Source organism: Lemur catta, chromosome 15 (assembly GCF_020740605.2).
Source record: "Lemur catta isolate mLemCat1 chromosome 15, mLemCat1.pri, whole genome shotgun sequence".
Classification (NCBI taxonomy): domain Eukaryota; kingdom Metazoa; phylum Chordata; class Mammalia; order Primates; family Lemuridae; genus Lemur; species Lemur catta.
In genome coordinates this window covers 6,374,307-6,394,016 of record NC_059142.1, presented here as the reverse complement: position 1 = coordinate 6,394,016, position 19,710 = coordinate 6,374,307, and the positions used below count along the sequence as shown (strand labels likewise).

General features: G+C 61.7%; 2 protein-coding genes across 2 annotated transcripts in view; one reads left to right on the top strand and one right to left on the bottom strand.

Moving 5' to 3' along the window:
- The window catches only part of FAM83G (family with sequence similarity 83 member G), a 32,027-nt gene extending 27,041 nt beyond the window's left edge, over nucleotides 1-4,986 (top strand). The window contains exon 6 of the mRNA XM_045526921.1: nucleotides 2,220-4,986. Within this exon, the coding sequence (XP_045382877.1) occupies nucleotides 2,220-2,609 (390 nt within the window). The 3' untranslated portion in view covers nucleotides 2,610-4,986. The remainder of the gene's footprint in view (nucleotides 1-2,219) is intronic.
- A 6,072-nt stretch (nucleotides 4,987-11,058) lies between these two features.
- On the bottom strand, nucleotides 11,059-18,776 carry LOC123621127 (sodium/glucose cotransporter 5-like). The gene is made up of 7 exons (XM_045526976.1): nucleotides 18,685-18,776; nucleotides 18,246-18,393; nucleotides 13,067-13,138; nucleotides 12,586-12,690; nucleotides 12,189-12,248; nucleotides 11,274-11,378; nucleotides 11,059-11,166 (listed from the first exon to the last, which is right to left on the bottom strand). Exons 1-7 carry the CDS (start codon nucleotides 18,774-18,776, stop codon nucleotides 11,059-11,061), a joined length of 690 nt encoding a protein of 229 aa, XP_045382932.1.
- Between the last annotated feature and the right edge of the window lie 934 nt (nucleotides 18,777-19,710).

Genomic DNA, 19,710 nt, shown 5'->3' with positions numbered 1-19,710 from the left:
ACCCTGAGGCCTGCAGCCCCCCACCCAGCAGGGCAGGGCCCCCCACCCCGAGTGCCAGGCAGCAGGCTGGGGCCCTCCCCTCCATGTCAGCGGGCCACTGTCCCCCTAAGTGCCTCTAGGTCCCAGCCAGGCCCACACCTGCTCCGCGAGCTGCGTCATTTCTCCTCCTCAACTGCTGGCTCCTCCTCTGCAAACGGGTTACACCACCGACCTGCAGGGCTGCTGCAAAGACTAAGTGAGGCCCCCAGTGCAGATGGCCGAGCTTGTGCCCAGCTCGTCAAGGGCCTTCGGCAGATGTGAGTTCCCTTCCTCAGTGAGTTTTAGGGTGTGGCCACCAGACGCAGCCACGGCCGACCACGAAAAGCTGCGGTCGCTGTTACAGCTGAGGCTGCTGCTGCTGCTACCAGGGAGGACCCCCCGTCTGGAGCCGCGGCAGGTGAAAGGGGCTGGCAGGACCCCAGGCGGCCTTCCATGCAGACGGGGACACTGAGGCAGTGGCAGAGCTCAGACGGGAGCCCAGGCCAGGGCTCTGCGCAGGGGGCCCTCTGCCTCTTTATTTGTTAGTGGCCTTGTTTGGTCCTGATTACAAAAGTGCCACCTGCTCATCGTGGATGAGCCAGAAGACAGTGAAAAGTCTAAAACAGAAGAAAACGAAAAGCTCCCATGTCTCAGCGCAGAGCTGCTGCCGCCCTCTGGCCAGCCCGCCGGCGCCTTTGGCGGCTGCCCTGGCCTCGGGGCTGAGTGGAGTCAGACCCCAGGCGCCCTGAAAAGTCCCCAGTCCCACTGAGGGCCGCACAGACCGGGGAGCCTTGAGCAGGACCAGCGCCAGGGTAGCTGGGGGCTCTGAACCGAGGCCCCGCGGCCCCCAGGCAGACCCGGCCGGAGGGGAGGAGGACAGGGCGGAAGGGCGGTCGCCTGGCTGTGGGCCTGATGCCGGCTGCTGCTCTGGACCACCTGGGGTCAGCAGCGTCCCTCGTCTGCCTCCCCGTGTGACCCTCCCTGGGCCTTGGGCTCCTCATCTGTGCGCTGGGGCCCATCCAGCCCTGACCCCAGGCCGGGACATGTGCTGACTCATTTGGCCTTCATGGGAAAATCTCCTGAATGGCGTTCCACCCAGAGAGGCCTGTGCCGGGCCAGGCCCGCACTCTGTGGGGAGGAGACGGGAGGTGGCCAGGGTAGAGGGGCACAGCTGCAGGGGCATCCAGTGCCCGTCCTGCCAGCCCCTCGCCCACTCAGCCCCCCCACGGGAGCCGGGCAGACTCGTTCCCAGGGAGGGCCCCGCGGGAGGCGCGGCCGATGTGGATTCTCCAGAGTAGGTGCCAGAGTGGGAGGGGCTTGCTTGAGGGCCGCATGTTACAGGTGGGGAAACTGAGGCCCAGGCTCCCTGAGCTTCTGACACCTCCCAGCCCAAATCACTTCTCAGTGCTGGAACCCGGGGAGTGTCTTTGGTCCAGTGTTGATGGAGCCCCTGCTGCCGGGGAGAGGAAGAGCCGCTGGAGCCGGGACAAGTCACTCCACTCTAGGTTTGGATCCGGCTGTCTCTGGGCCTCGGTTTCCGGCCTGTGATGGGCTGGCTGGGCCTACTCACAGGCAAGGCCGTGTGTGACGGGCTCGTGTGAGCCCTGTCATCGCCCATCCCACAGCGGCTGGCCATGGCTGGCTGGCCTGGCTGCCTCAGCCCGTGGCAGGGCCCCAGATGGGTCTGAGGCGCGGACAGTCGGGCCTGGGCCCGCCGAGGCCCTGCTGCTGCGGGGGCCTTCCCTCCCGCGTGCTCCTGGACGGCCTTCGGGGCACTGTCTGCTTCGGCCCAGAGAGGGCAAGTGGCTTGTCTGAGGTCACCTGGGTGGGCTCATGATGGGGACAGGACCTGAGTCAGCCCCTGCACTCAGCAGAAATCCCGGCACTGCCCCCGACCACCCCAGGCAGGTTTTTTCCACCCATACCCAGCCCGGGTACAGATAGAGGCGGCCAGGGTGCGGGGGTGCAGAAAAGCAGCAGGAACTCGCCTTATGACAGCCACAAAAGGCGGGATTACTCCATGTGACAGATGAGGAAACTGAGGCACAGAATGGTTAAACCAGCTGGTGAATGGCAGAGCCAAGAGGTGAACCCAGGTGTGCCCGGCTCCGGCGTGCCTGGGGACAGTCCTGTGCTAGGGGTGGAGCCGGGCCTCCCTGCCACCAGCCTCGGAGTCTCACTCTGCCTTCTCTCTCTCCCAGAGCCAGCAGTTCCACCACGGTAGGGTCCCTGCCTCGGGGACCAGGAGTAAAGATGGCTTCCCGGGAGCCCCTCGGTATCGCCCTGCTGCAGACGGCGGCCAGAGCTCTGCCAGGAAAGCAGGCCCAGCTGTGGCGGGCCCTCACCACTGGCAGGCCAAAGGTGGCCCGACACCCCGTGTGCTGCCAGACCCTGCAAGCCCAAGGCTGGCCCGAAATGCCCACCCCCTGCCCGATGGCCGGGCCACCGAGGAGCATCGGAGTCCCTTCGGAATCCCGTACTCCAAACTGTCTCAGTCGAAGCACCTGAAGGCCAAGACAGGCGGCAGCCAGTGGGCCTCATCCGATTCCAAACGGAGGGCTCAGCCCCCCCAGGACCGCAAGGACCCCTAGCAGCCTGTCCCAGCCTGGAGCCACGTCCCCCCAGGCCTCTGCCCCAACCCAGACTCACGACGCAGGAGAGCAGATGGCCGCCTGGGATGGCGGGAAGGGGGGTGGGCAGGTGACGCTGGCACTTACCTGGTCAGTGCACCAGTACCAGGTGGCCATGATGGTCAGGCCGAAGGTCATCCCAGGCCACGGCAGGTCCCCTGTGTGGGGGTCTCGGAACATGTGCATGGCGTCTGCCCTCGGCAGGTGGCAGGTGGTGTTGGCGATGGTCCTGGAGGGCACGGCCTGGGCGTAGGCCGCCTCCAGCTGCCCGTAGCCACCGATCCGGTCGAAAGCTGGAGGGATCGGGGTGGGACAAGGACAGTTTTGTGGTTGAGGGACCTGACTCCCTGGGCTCCCACTGCTCTAATCTCGCAAGTAACTTCCGACACGCCAAACTCGAGTCTTTCCCACCTCGTCTTTCCCAGTGTTTGGAAAGGTGTGGAGGGTAGAGGGTTTTTAAAAAAAAGGTGAATCTCAATGACTATTTTATTTGTATTTAAAGTAGCACTATTAAACGAGCGTTTTGCACGTGGGCACCCCAGAGTCTGGTTAGCCGGGCAGGGGCACTGCTGGCCTCGGGCCAGCACAGGTGTTTTTTCTCAGGTTTAAGTACCTTCCTGAGGTATCTGAAGTGTTAGAGTATCTGACCTGGGGCGCCCAAAGACAGAGCTAAGCATGGCTGCACCCCCTCCCCTGGAGCCACAGGTCCAGCGAGGGGCAGGGGCTTCACCACGATCACAGCCCACCGGGAGGGGTCAGGCCAGGGCTCTGTCCTCTTAAGTCCAGGCCACGTTTGCCCCTCACCATTCCCGTCTACCTCGGGGTCAGGGCCCCGTGTGGCCGAGCCCTGGCCCGTTCGTGGCTTTTGCCGTGTCTGTGGTCACTCCCCTCCTGTCCAGACTGGGCCTGGTTGCCTGGGTCCCTCTCATGCAGTGGGCTCAGGGACACAGGGGCCCCTGTTCTGAAAGGGGGAAGCCTGGAGGTGGGAAAACCCCTGTCTCCACCGCAGGCCCATGCCCTGTCCCTGGGCGTCTTGGGAGGACGTGGAAGGGGAAGGAGAATCCTGCTCCCTGCCTCCCCTACCCCACCCCAGGCCAGGGGCTGTGTTCATACCAAGGATCCTTGTGGGCCTCAAAGCAAACAAACACTACACAGGTTCCCAGTCTGAGTCTGGAGGAGTATTTGAAGGTCTTTGTTCACTCTCCGTGGGGTTCTCCTGGCTCTGCTTGGATACTTCCAGGGACAGGGAGCTCACTACCTTCCAGGGAAGCCCCACAAGCTTCCTATCTGTTCCAGACTAATATTGCCAATCTGTCTAAGCTCTCTTCTCTCCTCACTGCCAAACACCTTTGTCTAGGAGGAGGTGACATCACCTCTTGGGATTTTGTACATGACGTTAAACAATTGGAGGAGATGCCCAGGCAGTTTTGTGGCTTCCTAATCACGTGTCTACACACCTGCCTGTGGCCCCACCTCACTGGACCGGCCCAGTGTTCCTGAGTCAGCTCCTTGCCAGACCCAGAGCCGGCCTGGAGCTGGTGACAGCTGGGCAGCGGGGGTGGGCAGCACCAGTCCCCAGACGGCTTGCTGCTGGGACAGCCCCACCGCAGCTGCAGCCCGCAGTCAGCCCTCACCTCTGACCGCCAGGATGACGGCCCCCACCACCATGATGAGCGTCTGCAGGGCGTCCGTGTAGATCACAGCGGCCAGGCCCCCTGCGGGTGGAAACAAGCTTGCTGGAGGGGGACCTGGCCCCAGGGAGGACAGACACAGGAAGGAACTTCCAGAGCCCCTCCGAGGTGGCCGTTCCACATGCACGGCCCCTGCCCTTCATAGGCCGGTGAGCCGAGCCTCAGCCGGGCTCCAAATCCCTGCTGGCTCCAGCCAGCCATTTTGCAGGCTGCTCCCCTGGGCCCGTAGGAGGAGGTGGCCCTCTGCCTCCTGCACTCGTCCCTGGCTGCCCCGTGGGGCGGGGCGGCATACCTGCGATGGTGTACAGGGCCGTGATGACGAGCGTGAGGATGGTGGAGAGGTAGAAGTTCCAGCCCAGGCAGATGTGCACAAAGAGAGCCCCGGCGTACAGGTCCAGCTGTGGAGGGAGACCGTCTTGTGCGGACGTCCCAGATCACCATTAGACCCAGCGGACCAGCAAGCCACTCACTGGCCGTGTGACCTCGGGCAAGGGCCTCTGGGCTGCAGTTCCCTGTGGATGAGGAGGGGAGGCCCACACCCCGCCTGCCTGCACCACGGGGGGCTGTCGTGGGGGAGGAGGGACAAGCCAGATGGACAGGGGATGTTACTGTTCTAATAAAGTGCAGACTGGCCATCGCCCACTCGAGAGCAGCGTTGTCACTGGATCTGGCCCTGCCCAGGGATGTAAAGGCACCTTGACAAGGGGTCGTCCAAGAGGAGTTCACGGGGGTGTCCGTGGAGACTGGTGGGCCTCGGGAACCACGTGTGTCAGGGCGGGCTGGGGAGCAGTGGGGCACTCTTACCGCCCCCCGTGGGGTTGGAACCGAAGCCAGGGGTGGCTCAGAGGCCCATGTCTCAGGCCGAGGCTGGGCCCAGGCTGGACTGGACACAGCCCCTGCCATCCCAAAACCTGGGGCCACGTGTGGGGCAGCAGCCCTCATTTGGGGAGAGCCAGGCTCAATCTGAAATGGGCCTTACACCCCATAATCCCACCCTCCACCTGACAGTGGGGGCCAGGGAGAAGGAGGGTTGGACCCTACCCTGCAGGACACGGGTCTGGGTAACAGGCTCCACCCCAAGTCCCCAAACCTGCCATTCATCCTGTGCTGGCTCAGTAGAGGGGACATAACCTGAAACAGCCTCTGGGACCCGGCGTGGGTCACAGAGCCTGCTGGCTGGTATGGGGGATACCTGAGTCTGAGGTACAGGAGGCACACAAGCTCCCCCAGGGCCTGGCCCAACTTGGAGCAGACCAGCCCTGCCAGGTGCCAGGCTCCAGGGACCCCACTTGCCCCCGCCCCAGTCCCAGCCCCAGGGACACAGGGCCCAGGCCATGGGGATCTGACTCCAAGATACCTCCTGGGCCTGCGCCTCTCCTTGCAGGCGCCTCCCTAAGCCTGTCTGGGAGAGACCAGTCAGTTTGGAAACTCTGACCAGGTACTGTCAGGAAAGCACTGCCCCTTACTCTGGCCCTGGCTGCGGCAGCGCGCGCGCGCGCGCGCGCGCGCGTGTGTGTGTGTGTGTGTGTGTGTGTGTGTGTGTGTGTGTGCCCATGTGCACGGGGTGGTTCACAGACATGGTGTCTGCCTCCAGCCCAAACAGAGAAGCCCAGCGGTGCTGAATACCGGGGCAGGAAGGACTGTTCTCGCGCCCACCCCATCAGACCATGGGAGAAACCAAGGCCCCGGGAGGGTAAGGGACTTACTTCCCCAAAGTCAGGCCCCTGGTAGCTATCAGAGTTGGAGTCGCCAAGCAAGGCAAGGCCAGGAGGGGGCAGGAGGTATCTAGAGAGGCTGCAGCACCAGCCCCACCCCTGTCGTCCCTCAGCTGCTGCTCAACACTCCTCGCTGGCCCCGGCCACCTCTCTCCGGGACAGAGCCCCATCTGTGCCAGGCCTCAAGGCGCCGGCTGCTGCAGACTCACCCTCCACTCCATGCCCGCTCACCCGTGCCCAGGGCCTTCCCAGGCTCTGCCCCTCACCTTCTCAAACCCGGCTGTCCTGGAGCATCCCATAGCCCTCTGCTCCTCGGGGATGAACCACCCGCCCCTCCCCCCCTTCCAGGAGGGGTCTCCCAGGTGCAGGACCAGCTCAGGCAAAGGTGTGGGGTGGGACTATAACTGCTGTCTTCCCTGTGGACTGGACCCTGTGTGGCATCCAGTCTCCCAGGGAGTCCCCAGGTGGGGAATCCAAACATCACCTAGTCCCGCCCGACCGCTCCTCCTGCAGCCCAGGCGCTCTTCCCTGTGGGCCCAGTAGAAGTCAAGAGCCGCATGGCCTGGGGTCTGCTGTGTCCCGGCCACGCGGCTTTGAGCAGGTCATTTCACCTCCTGAGCTTTGGTGGCCCCGGTGGCCCTTATCTGTGCAGGGAAGGTCTGGGGGGTCGCTGACACAGCCGACTCTCCTCTGGGCCTCCCTCCGCAGTGGCTGACAGCAGCCAAGCGTCTAACCCAACTTCCCGATGGCATGGATGGGGAGGCCCGGCTGGGAGCGCAGGGAACTAGCCCGTGTAGACAAAACTCTGAGAACAAAATCCAAAGACTGCACCAGGGAACTGCATTCCCCAAGGAAGGGCCACTCTCAAGGGCATAAGGTCAGCCAGGGCCTTGCTCCAGGCCAACGCCGGCTCAGAAACCGGCTCCAGGCTGTGCTCCAGAGGCAGCTGCCTGCTCCTGTGACCCAGCCCCACACTCATGCCCCCAGCTGTCCTTACTCCTGCTCCTTCCTCCACAACCAGGACCCCCACGATTCTTTCCCTTGTCTTGTACCCAGAACCCTGCCAGTCCTTCAAGGCCCAGCTCGTCCCCCGGGAGACCCTTGCTGACTTGCCACCTTCGCTGTGTGACTGATGCTCACGCGTGCTGCGTGCCGTTACTCAGAGTCTCAGGCAGTGCTCACGGCCGCCCGGAGGTGGGTGTCATTATCTGCTCCACAGAGGGGGACACCTGGGCATGGGCAGGTGAAGCAGATGCCTTTGTTAAAGTCCATGGAGGAAGGGCCAGGGCCACACCCTGCCTGCTGGCTGCCCCCCAGCCCCTGAGAGGGCACTACCTGGTGGCCACCGGGGGCTGGCAGGGGGCAAGAGCCCAGCACACGGGAGGGGGCTAGGCTGAGGGGGAGGTGTGGGCTGTGGGGTGCAGCGGGGGCTGGTCTGCTGGGCTCCGCACAGCTTGGAACCCCAGGTCCCCCACGTGCACAGAGGTGCCTCACTCCATGTCCCAGTCCAGGGGAACTGTCCGCTCTAGGGCATGTCCGAGGCGGAAGGAGGTCGGGGGCTGGGCTAGTGCTCTGGCTGCCCCTCACCGGGGCCCCCACCCTCCCCACCAGGCCACCTTCCTCCATGGAACCCTCCTCTCCCAGCCTGCGTGGGGCAGCAGAGAGGCCGGGGTGGGCCCTGGCCTGACGCTTCGAGTTTGCTGCGTGAGCTCCTCTCAGATCATCCCTTGTGTCCTACGCCCCCAAACCTCGCCGTTTGCATAGAGGCCACCACCCTCAGGGGCTCAGACCGGAAACTCCTTCCTCCTTTGCCACACTCCCTTCGTCCCACCCACCCCACCACTACCCCACCGCGGGCCTGATCCCTTTGCCAGCCCCTCCCGGGCCCTCCTGCCCCCAGCCTGCTCACAGGAAATCCAGAGGCGCCTGCATTTCTACCACGCCAGGAGCGAGGCCCACCCGAGCCCTGCCGGCCCTGCCCAGCGGCCTTGCGAGGTTCCGTCTGCCGTCGCTGCCCCCTCCTTGCCCGGCGCGCCCCAGCCCTGCCAGCTTCTGAGCTCCTGGCCCCGTCGAGCCCCTTCCTGCCGGGTCCTTCTGCTCTGGCCCCTCTGTCCCCCGGTGGGCACTTTACCCCATCGCTCTCGGGGAGCCGCTCCCGCTCCGGCTCTCTCCACTCATCATTCTGCCCGTGTTTGCTTCGTTGATCACACTTTGCCCATTTATTATGATTTTACTGATCTGTTTCTTCATCTCTTCTGTCTGGAAAGCGCCGGGGTGGGGCGCTCACCCCGGCCGGGCACACAGTAGGTGCACGGGAAGGGAGTGGCGCTCCGGAGCCCACCGTCCAAACCCGCAGGCCAGACCGCCGCTTTGGGGCCCCAGCAGCTGAGCGGATGAGTCAGGACAGAGACCGCGTGTCCTGCAAAGCCCAGAGTATTTGCTGTCTTCACAGAGAACAATGAGCTGCCCCGGCATACACTCCCTCTCGGTCCCGCGCGGTGTTGGCGGGCACGCAGTGGGACGGTCACCGAGCACTGGGGATGGTCACCGAGCACTGGGGACGGTCACCGAGCAAAAAGAAGTGGCAGATGGGCAGTGGACGCTCTGAGCCCATCACACAGCCTTCCAGAAGACGCTACGTGTGTGAGGAGGGGCAGCAGGTGAGGGGCTGGGCCCGCTGGCGCGGGGGTAAAGGGGGAGATTTGACGGACATGAGGGAGCCTCGTGGATGGCTGGGTTAGGGGGTTCCAGGCAGAGGCCACAGTGAGTGTAAAGGCCCGAGGCGGGACATGCCTGGCACACCCGTGGGAGCACAAAGAGGCTTGTATGGCTGCCCCGGCACGTGGGGGAGAAGAGGCGGAGGTGTGAGGTCAGTGAGGTGGCGGGGTCACGGCAGGGAGGACCTTCGCTCCTAGTGGCGTGGGGTACCGTGCCTGCTTCCCCTGTTTTCCAGAGGTTAAGTGACCAGCCCAGAGCCCCAAAGCTATAGAGCTGGACCTCAGGTCCCTGCTCCGTGGTTCAGGGTGGTGATTCTCCGTCCCCTGCCATTGTGGGTCCTCCCTGCAGGCCAGTGCCCCACCTGAGGGGTGGCAGCAGGCAGCCCTGTGTCTCTGTCTGGGGACGGGGCCAGATGTGCAGACACAGGAGGTGCTCCTGGGGCTCAGCCCGTTGGGGTCAGGGGCGCTGGGTGTGTGCATTCAAACCGCTCCGCTCCCAGCCCACAGCCATTCGGGAAGTCCCATTTTAAGCACGCTCTGAGTGTGAGACAGCAGCTCTGCCTCAGTGATGTCAGAGGATGAGACCGAGGCTCAAAGAACCCCGTGCCCTTGGCTCAGCCTCACCTCCCTCACCAGCCCCACCGGACCTCCTCACTGCCCTCCCTCCTCTCCTCTCGGTCCCCTTCGGTCCACTCTCCAGGAGGTTCCAGAGAGCATGAACATGCAAACCTGACCACATCATGCCCCTGCTCACGGCCCCAGCGCCCCTTGGCCACCTTGACCTCTTACAGTCAGAGCTCCCTGGTCTCATCCCTCATGGCAGGCCAGGAGTTGAAATGTGGCGGCCCCAAAGCCAACGTGGTGCCCAGGCCTGGCCGGTGAGGATGCCTCAGTCCCCACCGCTCTCTATTCCCTCTCCCCAGCCCCTCCTCACGCTGCTCCCCCACTGGGCCCGGAAGTGTCTGACTCAGTGACCCCTAGAGCCTAGGCTCCTGACTCGACCCCCCCAGACACACCTCCCACCCCCACCTCTGCCCTTGGCATTTGCCCCGTCCCCCATCAGTATCCCTGTCTCCATTAGGGCCCAACTCAAATGCCACCCTGGCGAGCCCCGTCATGTCCCCTGCTGAGGTTCACGCCCGTCCATCCCGTTTGTCCATCCACCTCCTGCTGCGGTGGGAGCCCTGGGTGGGTCGGACCAGGTCTCAAGTTATTTCCGTATCTTGGCTCCCAGGGAGGCTGGTGTGTGTGTGGGGGGGGGGGGGGTTGCTCGGGAGATGTAGGAGAGCGAGGAAGAGTGTGAGCAGAAAATTCTGAACTTGTCCTCAAGGACAGCCAGAGGCCAAGTCCCTCCAGACTCTGAGGGGAAGAAAACCCAGGGGAAGAAAACCTCTTATGATACCCAAGAGTGTCAGTAAAGATGGCAGCGCAAGGCTTGCTGCTGACCACTCGTGGGAACCTGCCCGCAAAGGACGAGATGCCCTGGGGATGTCCCTGGAGTCGCCCATGGGCACCAGTGCAGGTGGCGGCTGGGCCGGGGCCGCGGTGGGGACACCCAGGAGGGCAGGAAGCAGGTCAGATGCTGGGGGGGGCTCCACAGGGCCCAGTGGGGACTCTGGGTGGACCCTCCCAGGCCCCATCCCCAGGTGCCCTGCCCACAGCTCCCGGCTGCCCGTGAGGCCTCTACGTCCACCCAACCAGTGCCACACCCGGCTTCCCCAGCCCCAGAGCTGAACGAAGAGGGCCCAGGAGGTGACATCAATAAGCAGAAAGCCAGGCCTCACAGGGCACTTCCCACAGACGGCGCAGCAGCCTGGGAGGCCACCCCACCCTTGCAAGTGGGGAACCGAGGCTCAGGGAGGCCCGGGGACTTGTCTAGGTTTCCTCAGCCAGAATCAGGCAGCGCCGGGGCTCAGGATCCCTGCGGAAGCCTGGAGCTGATGAGGCCGGATGCTGCCAGGGACTCAGTGAGAGCTGGAAGGCCTGGTGCTGCCTCGAGTCACCAGTTTGGGACAAGCTCCTTCCCCTCTCTGGGCCTCAGTTTCCCTATCTGTAAAGTCAGGGACTCAGCTCCTCTTGACTCTGGCATTTGGGGTGCGCTCCCTGCTCTTAATGTTCCAGTGGGCCGGGCCAGGCCCCCAAGGAAGGCGGAAGGGTGGAGCACACCCGCCCTGGGACTGGCCGGGACTGCAGGGCGTTGGCGCTCCCTAGTGGTCAGTCCCACACACCTCGGTGGCGGCTCCAGCCCTGACCCCTCACCCTGAGGATCGCTCTAACACCCCCACGTCTAGGACCTGGGCCAAAGCACTTGGCCGCCTTCTGCTACTGACGGGGCCAGCTGCCGAGCCTGCACCCCAGGGGCCCTGGGTCCCTCACTGGACCTCAGTTTCCCCAGCTGTTAAACAGGGCAGGGAAGGATGTGAGGATGTCAGGTCTGTTTGAGGGGCCCCAGATCAGGGGTGTTTCTGGACTCTGCTGGCTGGGAGCTGTGGGGCAGCTCACCGATATCTTGGTGAAGACAGACATCAGCAGGGACAGGATAGACAGGTACACGCGAATCCGCTGGCCTCCGTAGCGCTTCTGAATGTACTCGGGCAAAGTGACGATCTGGAGAGGCACAGGCCCAACGTTCAGGGCAGGGGCCCGTCCCAGTCACTCTGCCTCTCCCTGGTGCGTAAAGCAGCCGCGAGCCCTCAGGGACAGGGCCCAGGCCCCTGGTTGCTTCCAGCCCCAGCCCCAGGCCTGGAGCTCCAGGCTGAGCTCCCGCTGTGTCCTGCGGGTTTCGGGCCGGGCAGTGGCATGCTGAGATGGCTCCTTGGGGCTGAGATGAGGAAGGGACTGGAGGGGCCGTGGCTGGGCACAGGGTACAAGTTTAGAGACTGTTATGACAAATCCAGATGAGCTATGATGGGGCTGGATGGGGACGTGGTTGTGAGGGGCAGAGCAGGGGACAGGCTGAGGGAGATCGAGGAAGTGGAATCGACTGGATTGAAGAGTGGGCAAAGTCAAGAATGGTGCAGCCAGGTGTGCTGCCTAGGTGTGCTACCCAAGTGTGCCACCCAGGTATCTGCCCAGGTGTGCCACCCACATGTGCCACCCAGATATGCTGCCCAGGTGTGCCATCCAGGAATGCTGCCCAGGTGTGCCGCCCAGGTGTGCAGCTTGTGTGCCTGAGCGGCTGAAGCATCATGCCTGAGATGCAGCCTGCAGCACAGTGCAAACCAGCCGACAAGGCACCAGGCTGAAGTCCACAGGGAGCTGCCTTCACGGGTTGATAGAAACGTCTGTCGGACTCACAGCAAACTCAGCCCTGAGTTCACTAACTTGCGACGTGAGGCCATGGGGTTCCTGCCCATCACCACCACCAACTTGGACCAGGGCCCGGGCCCTGGCTAGAGGTCCCAGGAGCAGACTCACCTCCGAGGAGATGTAGATGGGCACGAAGACCCACGCCAGCGCCAGCAACACGTAGGTGGCCTGCAGGGACAGAGGCAGGGGAAGACCATGGCACAGCTCTCACAAGCCAGGCACAGCTGGACGTGGCTGGGACGAGCAGGCGGGAGGCCCAGCTGCCCCCCTCACCTGACTTGCCAGGAGAACCTGGGCGGCCCTGTCCCCTGTGCCTGGGCCACCAACAGCTCCCTGCCAGCTGTGGTGTCCTGAGGACCCGACTTGCCCAAGAACATCACTGCACAGAGCCCGCCTGGACATCGGCTGACACCAGTTCCTGGGAGCTGTCCCCATCCAGGGCCGGTCAGCGTGGCCGTGCCCTGGCCCCAGCCCTCCCGCAGGCTGCCGGTGCCCTGGGGCTCACATTCCACTCGAAGCCCGCTACAGCCAGGCCTCCAGCCGCGCCCGAGCCCGCCAATCCGATGAAGAGGCCAGAGCCCTCGCTGCTGGCAAAAAGGGAGGCTCCAATCTGCAGGACAGAGAGGGAACCCCATCAGCCCCACCCCGTGCCGGACAAAATCTTCATCCCCAGGAATCTAAGTGGGCCCCGCTCCCCACTTCACAGATGAGAAGCCCAGGGCACGGGTACCCGAGGCCAGCCACACAGCTAAGGAGCAGATGTAGGTTTCAGACCCCAAAGCCCCCACCTCTTACAGTTCCTAGCAGCCTGGACTACACCCCCGGCTCCCTCCTAGCCCAGGGTCTGCCCCACTGAGCCCGTCTGGGCAGCGACCTTGGATGGGGAAGACACACAAAGTGACCCAGGGGTGCAGGTGCTGGCTGATCTGAGGTCAGACGTGGCCCTACAGATTAAAGACCGGTGTGAGAAGTCGGAGTGCACTCACCGGCCACCACGTCATGTCCCGGCCTGCCAGGAAGTAGCCACTCACTGTGTTCCTGCTCGCCCGACAAGAGGACTGCGGGGACAGAAAGAAGAGGCGGGACTTGGAGCCTGTGCGGAGTGGGCCTTCCATCCCTGGCAACAGCTCGGTGGCTCCCCCTAAAGGTAGGCGTAGAATCGCCATGTGACCCAGCAGTCCTGCTGCAGGTGTATGTCCAAAAGGACCGAACACGTATGTCCACACGAAACCTTGCACAGGAATGCTCAGAACAGCATTATTCATAATAGCCGAAAGTGGAACGACCTAGATTTTCACCAACCGACGAATGAATAGACAAAGTGTGGTCTGTCCATACAAGGGCATATTATCCAGCCACCAAAAGGAACGACGTTCCGACACTGCTGCAAATTGGATGCAGCTCCAAAACAGTATGCTGAGTGAAGAGGCCAGACACAGAAAGCCACATGCTGTCTGACTCCATGGGTGTGCAGCGTCCACGGCGTGCAAATGCAGAGAGACGGAGGAAGATGAGTGGTGCTCAGGGCCTGGGGAGAGATGGAGTGGGGGGTGACTGCTAATGGGGACGGGTTTCCTCTTGGGGTGATGAAAATGTTTTGGCGCTAGCCAGAGGTAATGGGTGTGCAACATTGTAAATTTACTAAATGCCGTGAGTTGTGCATTTTAAAATGGTTAAAATGGTGAACTTTATGTTATGTGAACTTTATCTCAATTAAACAAAATAAAGAACAGGGGCGGTCAGTCCCCCATCCCTGGCCAGCCACCCTGGCCTGTGGCACCAGCGGTCGCTCCTGCAGCCTTTCCTCTCTTGCCGGCTTACTCAGAGCGTTGCCCGAGCCCCCACCTAGCAAGAGCTAAGGCAGGGGTGCAGGTGGGGCCTCGGACACCCCTGGGGGAACCTCTCGGCCTAGGGGAGGAAAGGACACAGACGGACAGGCAGCTGCTCCCTCTCCTGACCCTCCAAACAGCCTCGAGGGAGTTTCCGTGGGCCCTGAAGGCCAAGTCCAGGCTTGGAACTCTGGGAGATCATTCCATAGGGAGCACCTGAGCCGAGATTGCCTTTGTTGTTCTTGATGAGGACTTTGAACCAAGAGATCTGAGAGCCCTTTGGCCTTGATTTCTTACTTCTAATATTTCTATTTCCGACACATTTCAGCAAGCATCACCCGACTGTTCCTGAAGGCCTTTCGTTTGTGGGGAGTAGAGAATTTTGTCCTCCGTGTATATGGAATGAAAAACTGATAATCAGAATGTCTGGAGTAAAACCCTGGTTCCTCTGCAGGCCGTGTGACCCCGGGCAAGTCACTCAACAATGCCTAAGTCTCCCCACTTGCAGTGTGGGCCCAAGAAGTCCTTCCCTCTCAGGGTTCCATGAGCTTTAATGAGCTAATCCGTGGTGCCTGGGACCAGGTGAGCACTCAGGGAGGGTCAGTGATTACGGGATTTTCCAAGCACTGTCTGGATGGGAGAAATGGAAAAGATATGAAATCAAAACCAGGAGAAATTTGAAAAGAGGGGCATGGCAGGTGTATTCAGATATATATTTTACATTTATTTTTCAGAACATATGCAAGGGCGGATCACAAAATGTCAGTCAATAAGCAGGTCTCATTCTTCCTGACTTCACTTGCCCTGCCCTGGTTAAGCTTTGCTGTAGGGACCCATTTCTCAAAGCTTATTTACTTATTTATTTTTATTGTTCGAGGTGGGTCTCATTTTGTTGCCTAGGCTGGTCTCAAACTCCTGGGCTCAAGCAATCCTCCCACCTTGGCTCCAGAGTACCTGGGACTACAGGTGTGCGCCACTGTGCCCAGCTTCAAAGCTTTCGATGTGGCCCCTGTCTGTTTCTCTCCAGCCCCAGCTGCCACCACTTTCTCTTTGTGCACTGTGATCTTGTTGTACTGAATTAAGCATAGTCTGAAGACTCACAGTCTTCACCAGGATGGCCGTATCCAGATGTGTAGGCTGTGCACTGCACAACTCCGGAGCAGCTCCAATCATAGCCCATGATTTTCCCTAACATTTCTCATCTTTCAAGGCTGTAGTGGGCACTGCCACTTGCCTCCCTGCATCCCTTTCCCTTCCTAAGGGGCCTTGTATTTCCCAGCAATTGGCTAACGTGGTCCCAACCCAATCTCCAGTTCAGGGACCTTGAGACACCTAAGCTACAGAGCCAATCAACATTCCTTCACTACTGTGCCTGGTTCAGGGACAGTCACTGACTTAAGTGGGTACAGAGTGCAGCTGGGATCACTGCATGGTCTCCTGGGAGGTGAACAAGGAAGCTGGGCTCTGGGGGCTGCTGGTGGCCACATGTCCTAGTTAATGTTCACTGAGTGCCTCGTGTGCCGGAGATGGTTCCAACTGCTCTACCTGTATGAGGTTTCTAATCTTCATAAAACGCCTAGGTAGGTACCAATGGGGAAACCAAGGCTCTCAGAGGTGAAAGGGTACCTGGCTAGTAAGTAGCAGAGCCAGGATTTGAACCCAGGCTCAACTACTAGGCTGGTCATCTGGCCTCAGGATATGAGGGGAAACAGGGCTTGGGACAAGGCCAGACATGGCTGGAGGCTGAGAGACCCACGGTGAAGTGTAGGGGTAGCCTTGCCACTACTATAAACCCCTGGATCATACTGCACCTGAAGCCTTCCCTATTGGTGGATTTTCGGTATGGACTATTACACGTCCTTCACTGTTAGAGCTCACTTGGAGGCGGTTTTCTATCACTTGTTAACAGATACTTTAATGAATGCAAACACTCAGCTCAAAGTTCCCTCCTCCAGGAACATTTCCTCCTTAAAGGCTCTTCCCTGGGCACTCCCACCCCTCCATCAAGCATCTTTGCAGGGCCGCACCTGCCCAGCTCACTCTGTCCACCTCCGGGCCGTGAGCGCCTGCTGTGCTCCCTGCCGGACATGGCTCTGGTGCCACCCCCAAGTGGCTCTAATCTTTCCTGGATGTGCTGGCTGCTCTCTGCCAGCTGCACACAGCTGGGCCAGCCTGGCCTGCTTGGAGGGACAGAGCAGACTCCTACAGCCCTGCCACCTGGGGCACCAGCCTGCCAACAGGGCCCGGGCTGTGCGAGGTGGCTCCCTGTAGCATGGGCCAATGGCCCGAGGCACTGAGCAGCAAAGAGACTGGCCTCAGGGGCTCAGAACATCCTTCATAGATAGGCACTTGCAACTAGACCCCCCCCGCCCACGCCAGCCCAGCAAGCTGCACTCCCCGCCTCTTCCCTCTTCAGATCTTGCCCGGCTCCGCCCTCGCCTGGCCCGGAGAGCAGCCAGAGCCCGCTCCGCTGTATCTGGGCCCCGTCATCTGAGTCCCCAGCCACCGACTCCCACGGAGCACTAATGTTACAGTTCGTAACGCATTTTCACACCATTGGCCCCTTGTTCCTTGGAGCAGTCGTGACAGTGGACCGAACAGAAAGCCAAAGGGTGTGCATGAGGACACTGATGCCACAGAGGTCAAGTCACTTGCCCTAATTAGTCAGAGCCAGGACTACGACATGCCTTTGCCAATGGCCAGCACTAGGCTACTTGTGATTTAATAGTTAATTACACAGCAATTTCAATTATTGCTGCTTCTGCCAATGCAACCTCCACTACTACCACCACCTCAGTACCACGCCACTGCCATGGCTACCACCACCACGGCCACCACCACCTCAGTACCACGGCCACTGCCATGGCTACCACCACCACGGCCACTGCCATGGCTACCACCACCACGGCCACCACCACCTCAGTACCACGGCCACTGCCATGGCTACCACCACCACGGCCACTGCTATGGCTACCACCACCACGGCCACCACCAGCTCAGTACCACGGCCACTGCCATGGCTACCACCACCACGGCCACTGCCATGGCTACCACCACTGCCACCACCAGCTCAGTACCACGGCCACTGCCATGGCTACCACCACCACTGCCACCACCAGCTCAGTACCATGGCCACTGCCATGGCTACCACCACCACGGCCACCACCACCTCAGTACCACGCCACTGCCATGGCTACCACCACCACGGCCACCACCACCTCAGTACCACGCCACTGCCATGGCTACCACTGCCATGGCTACCACCACCACCTCAGTACCATGGCCACTGCCATGGCTGCCACCACGACTGCTACTAGCACTACAACTGTAGCAGCAGTGGCAGTGGCAGGGTCCTGTCCCATGCGGGCCCCTTTCATAGCAGAGCTCACCCTGTGGGATTCGTGGTATCTCCGTCTTGTAGATCGCTGAGGCCCAGAATGCTGAGGGGACATGACCCATCTCCAGGCCCTCAGCCTTAGGGCAGGGTCTGCAGAAGGCAGACAGGGGTCTTCATTCTGCCCAGGAGAACGTCAGGGCTCAGGGTCGCCAGCTGGGCACCCGGGGGCCGAGCAGGGGAAGCCCGAGTCCCCTGAGCCCTGACCACGCAGCGGGTGAAGTGGAAGGTGTGGCACTGACCTTCCCGTCAGGAAAGCCCCAACGTCGCACCTGGGAGAGACTAACGAGGAGCCGCCCCCTGTGCGGGGCCCGGCCTCGGCTGCTTCTGCGCTCGGGCTGGGCTTGCCCCGGGGCGGTGCCCGCATGACGGGGGCCCCAGTGCCCCTGGACTCCTGGATGGGGTCAAGTCACTTCTCCCTCTTGCCACGGGAGAGAGAACTGGCTTAGGAACGAGGCTGGGCTGTGGGACAGCCCCTCTCCCCAGGAGCTTGTTGAAAATACAGAGTCCCAGACCCCTCAGGGCCCTTCCTGCCTCCGGACTACGATCCGGGGGCTCTGGGGTACAGCCCGGGAACCTTGGGGTTCTGTTGTTCAGGCCGACCTTCAGCCCGGGTCACGCATGACACTGTGTCGAATGAGACCGGGAGGGTGACGGGCTGCACCCAGGGCCCCAGCTGTTCAGCGGCACAAAAGCCCAGTTGCCCGCCAGAAAGACCTTCCTCCTCCTCACTTTCCCGATGGACAAGCCGTTGCCCAAAGAGAGGAAGGGGCTTGGTCAAGGTCTCCGAGCAAATCTACCCCAGGCTGGGAGGAGGACCAGAGTGGGCAGTGGGCCACCAGGTGAGACTGATACTGATGCCGCAGGGACGTGCCAGACCCAGTTCCCACCCTAGGCACCCGCCCCAAGAGCCCAGGTGGCCCCTGCCACAGGCCCCCTCACCCATATGCCCACGGCCACGTTCAGGGCAAAATACACGGTGATGACACCGATGTCAGCCACACTCAGCTGCGGCCCGGGAGCGTGGAGGTCGCCGGTGGAGTTGTTGGCCATGGCCGTCCCGCGGCGGTGCCAGCTCTGAGCGGAGGGACTGAGGGGCAAACCAGGTTGGAAAGGGCTTCCCGCCAAGGAATTAATTGATCATTAAACCGAGCGAGACGGTGGCAGCTCCCGCCGACGGGGTGGCCGTGGGCAGGGCAGCTGCTCTCCTCCCCTGCGGGCTCGCCTCCTCCGCTCAGAGGCACTGAGGAAGTACACGGAGTTTAGTGGATCCAAAGGAGACCCCAAGTGACCCGGAAAGAAAGGGCTGAGCTGCCCGGGGGGCGGCTTGACATCTGTGTAGTTTGTACAGGAAGCACAGAGTGCGGGGTGGACGCCTCACCTCTGGGGACCCTGTGAGACGGCAGCTCTGTCCGCCAGCAGCTGTCGGGCTGTGAGTGGGCTGGGAGGGACTTGCCTTGGGGACTCTGTCATTGTGGTTGGCTTCCAGCCATGACAGCCCTGTCTCAGAAGTGTCCCCCCGTCAGACAATAAAGTCCTGTTGCCAACATCTCTGCTCTCTCTTCCTAGACAGTGGAACAGTCCTGAGCCCTCAACTCAACCACCCATCAGCCCCCAGTTCTGCCTGGGACCACGGAGGGACCGGCACCCATCACACACCGAGGACCACGCTTGGTTGTTCTGTGCACGATCCCATTTCGTGCTCAGCGCAGCCAAGCTGCACAGCAGGGTGTCTCGTCCCAGCCAAGGAAACAGAGGGGAAAACGAGGCCGAGGCTGAGCCATCTGTCATCACAGTCATGGAAGGGGCAGAGCTGCATTCGGCTGCAGATCGGGCCCCAGCGTCCCCACCATGGTGACAGTGACGGCTCTGGTTCCATTTGGATTCCATCATGCCCGGATGCTCACTCACTAATGCAATCCGTGCAGGCAGCCGGCTGCCCAGCGGTCTCATGCCTCTGCTCGTTGACACGGCTGGTGACTTTGCAAAGCATTTGGAGTTTAACCAGACACGCAGCCCTTCCAGAAGTGTTAATGAGTGTGCAGCTGCCACTGAGAACACACTGGCCTGTGAGCCCAGCGGGGCCTGTTACTGGGTAACCCTGGGATGGGAGTGAAGATTAACCCCCCACACGCAGGGCCGGGCAGAGGAGGGAAGCGGCAAAGTCGCTGCTGATAGTAAACCCCAGACAGGCTCAGCCTGCCGCCCGCCCTGCCACCCGCCCCTGCCTCCCCCCAACCTCACATGGTGTTTGCTTCCCAAGTGATGGCACGAAATGTAAATGGAAAGGTCGCTGTGCACTGGCCAGAGGGCCCAGCCGGACACTACCCAGATTGAGCCCGCCCATCTCATTAGGGTCAAGTAGTTGAGCCAACAGCATTTGGTCCCTTCTCCCTGGCTGGGTCTC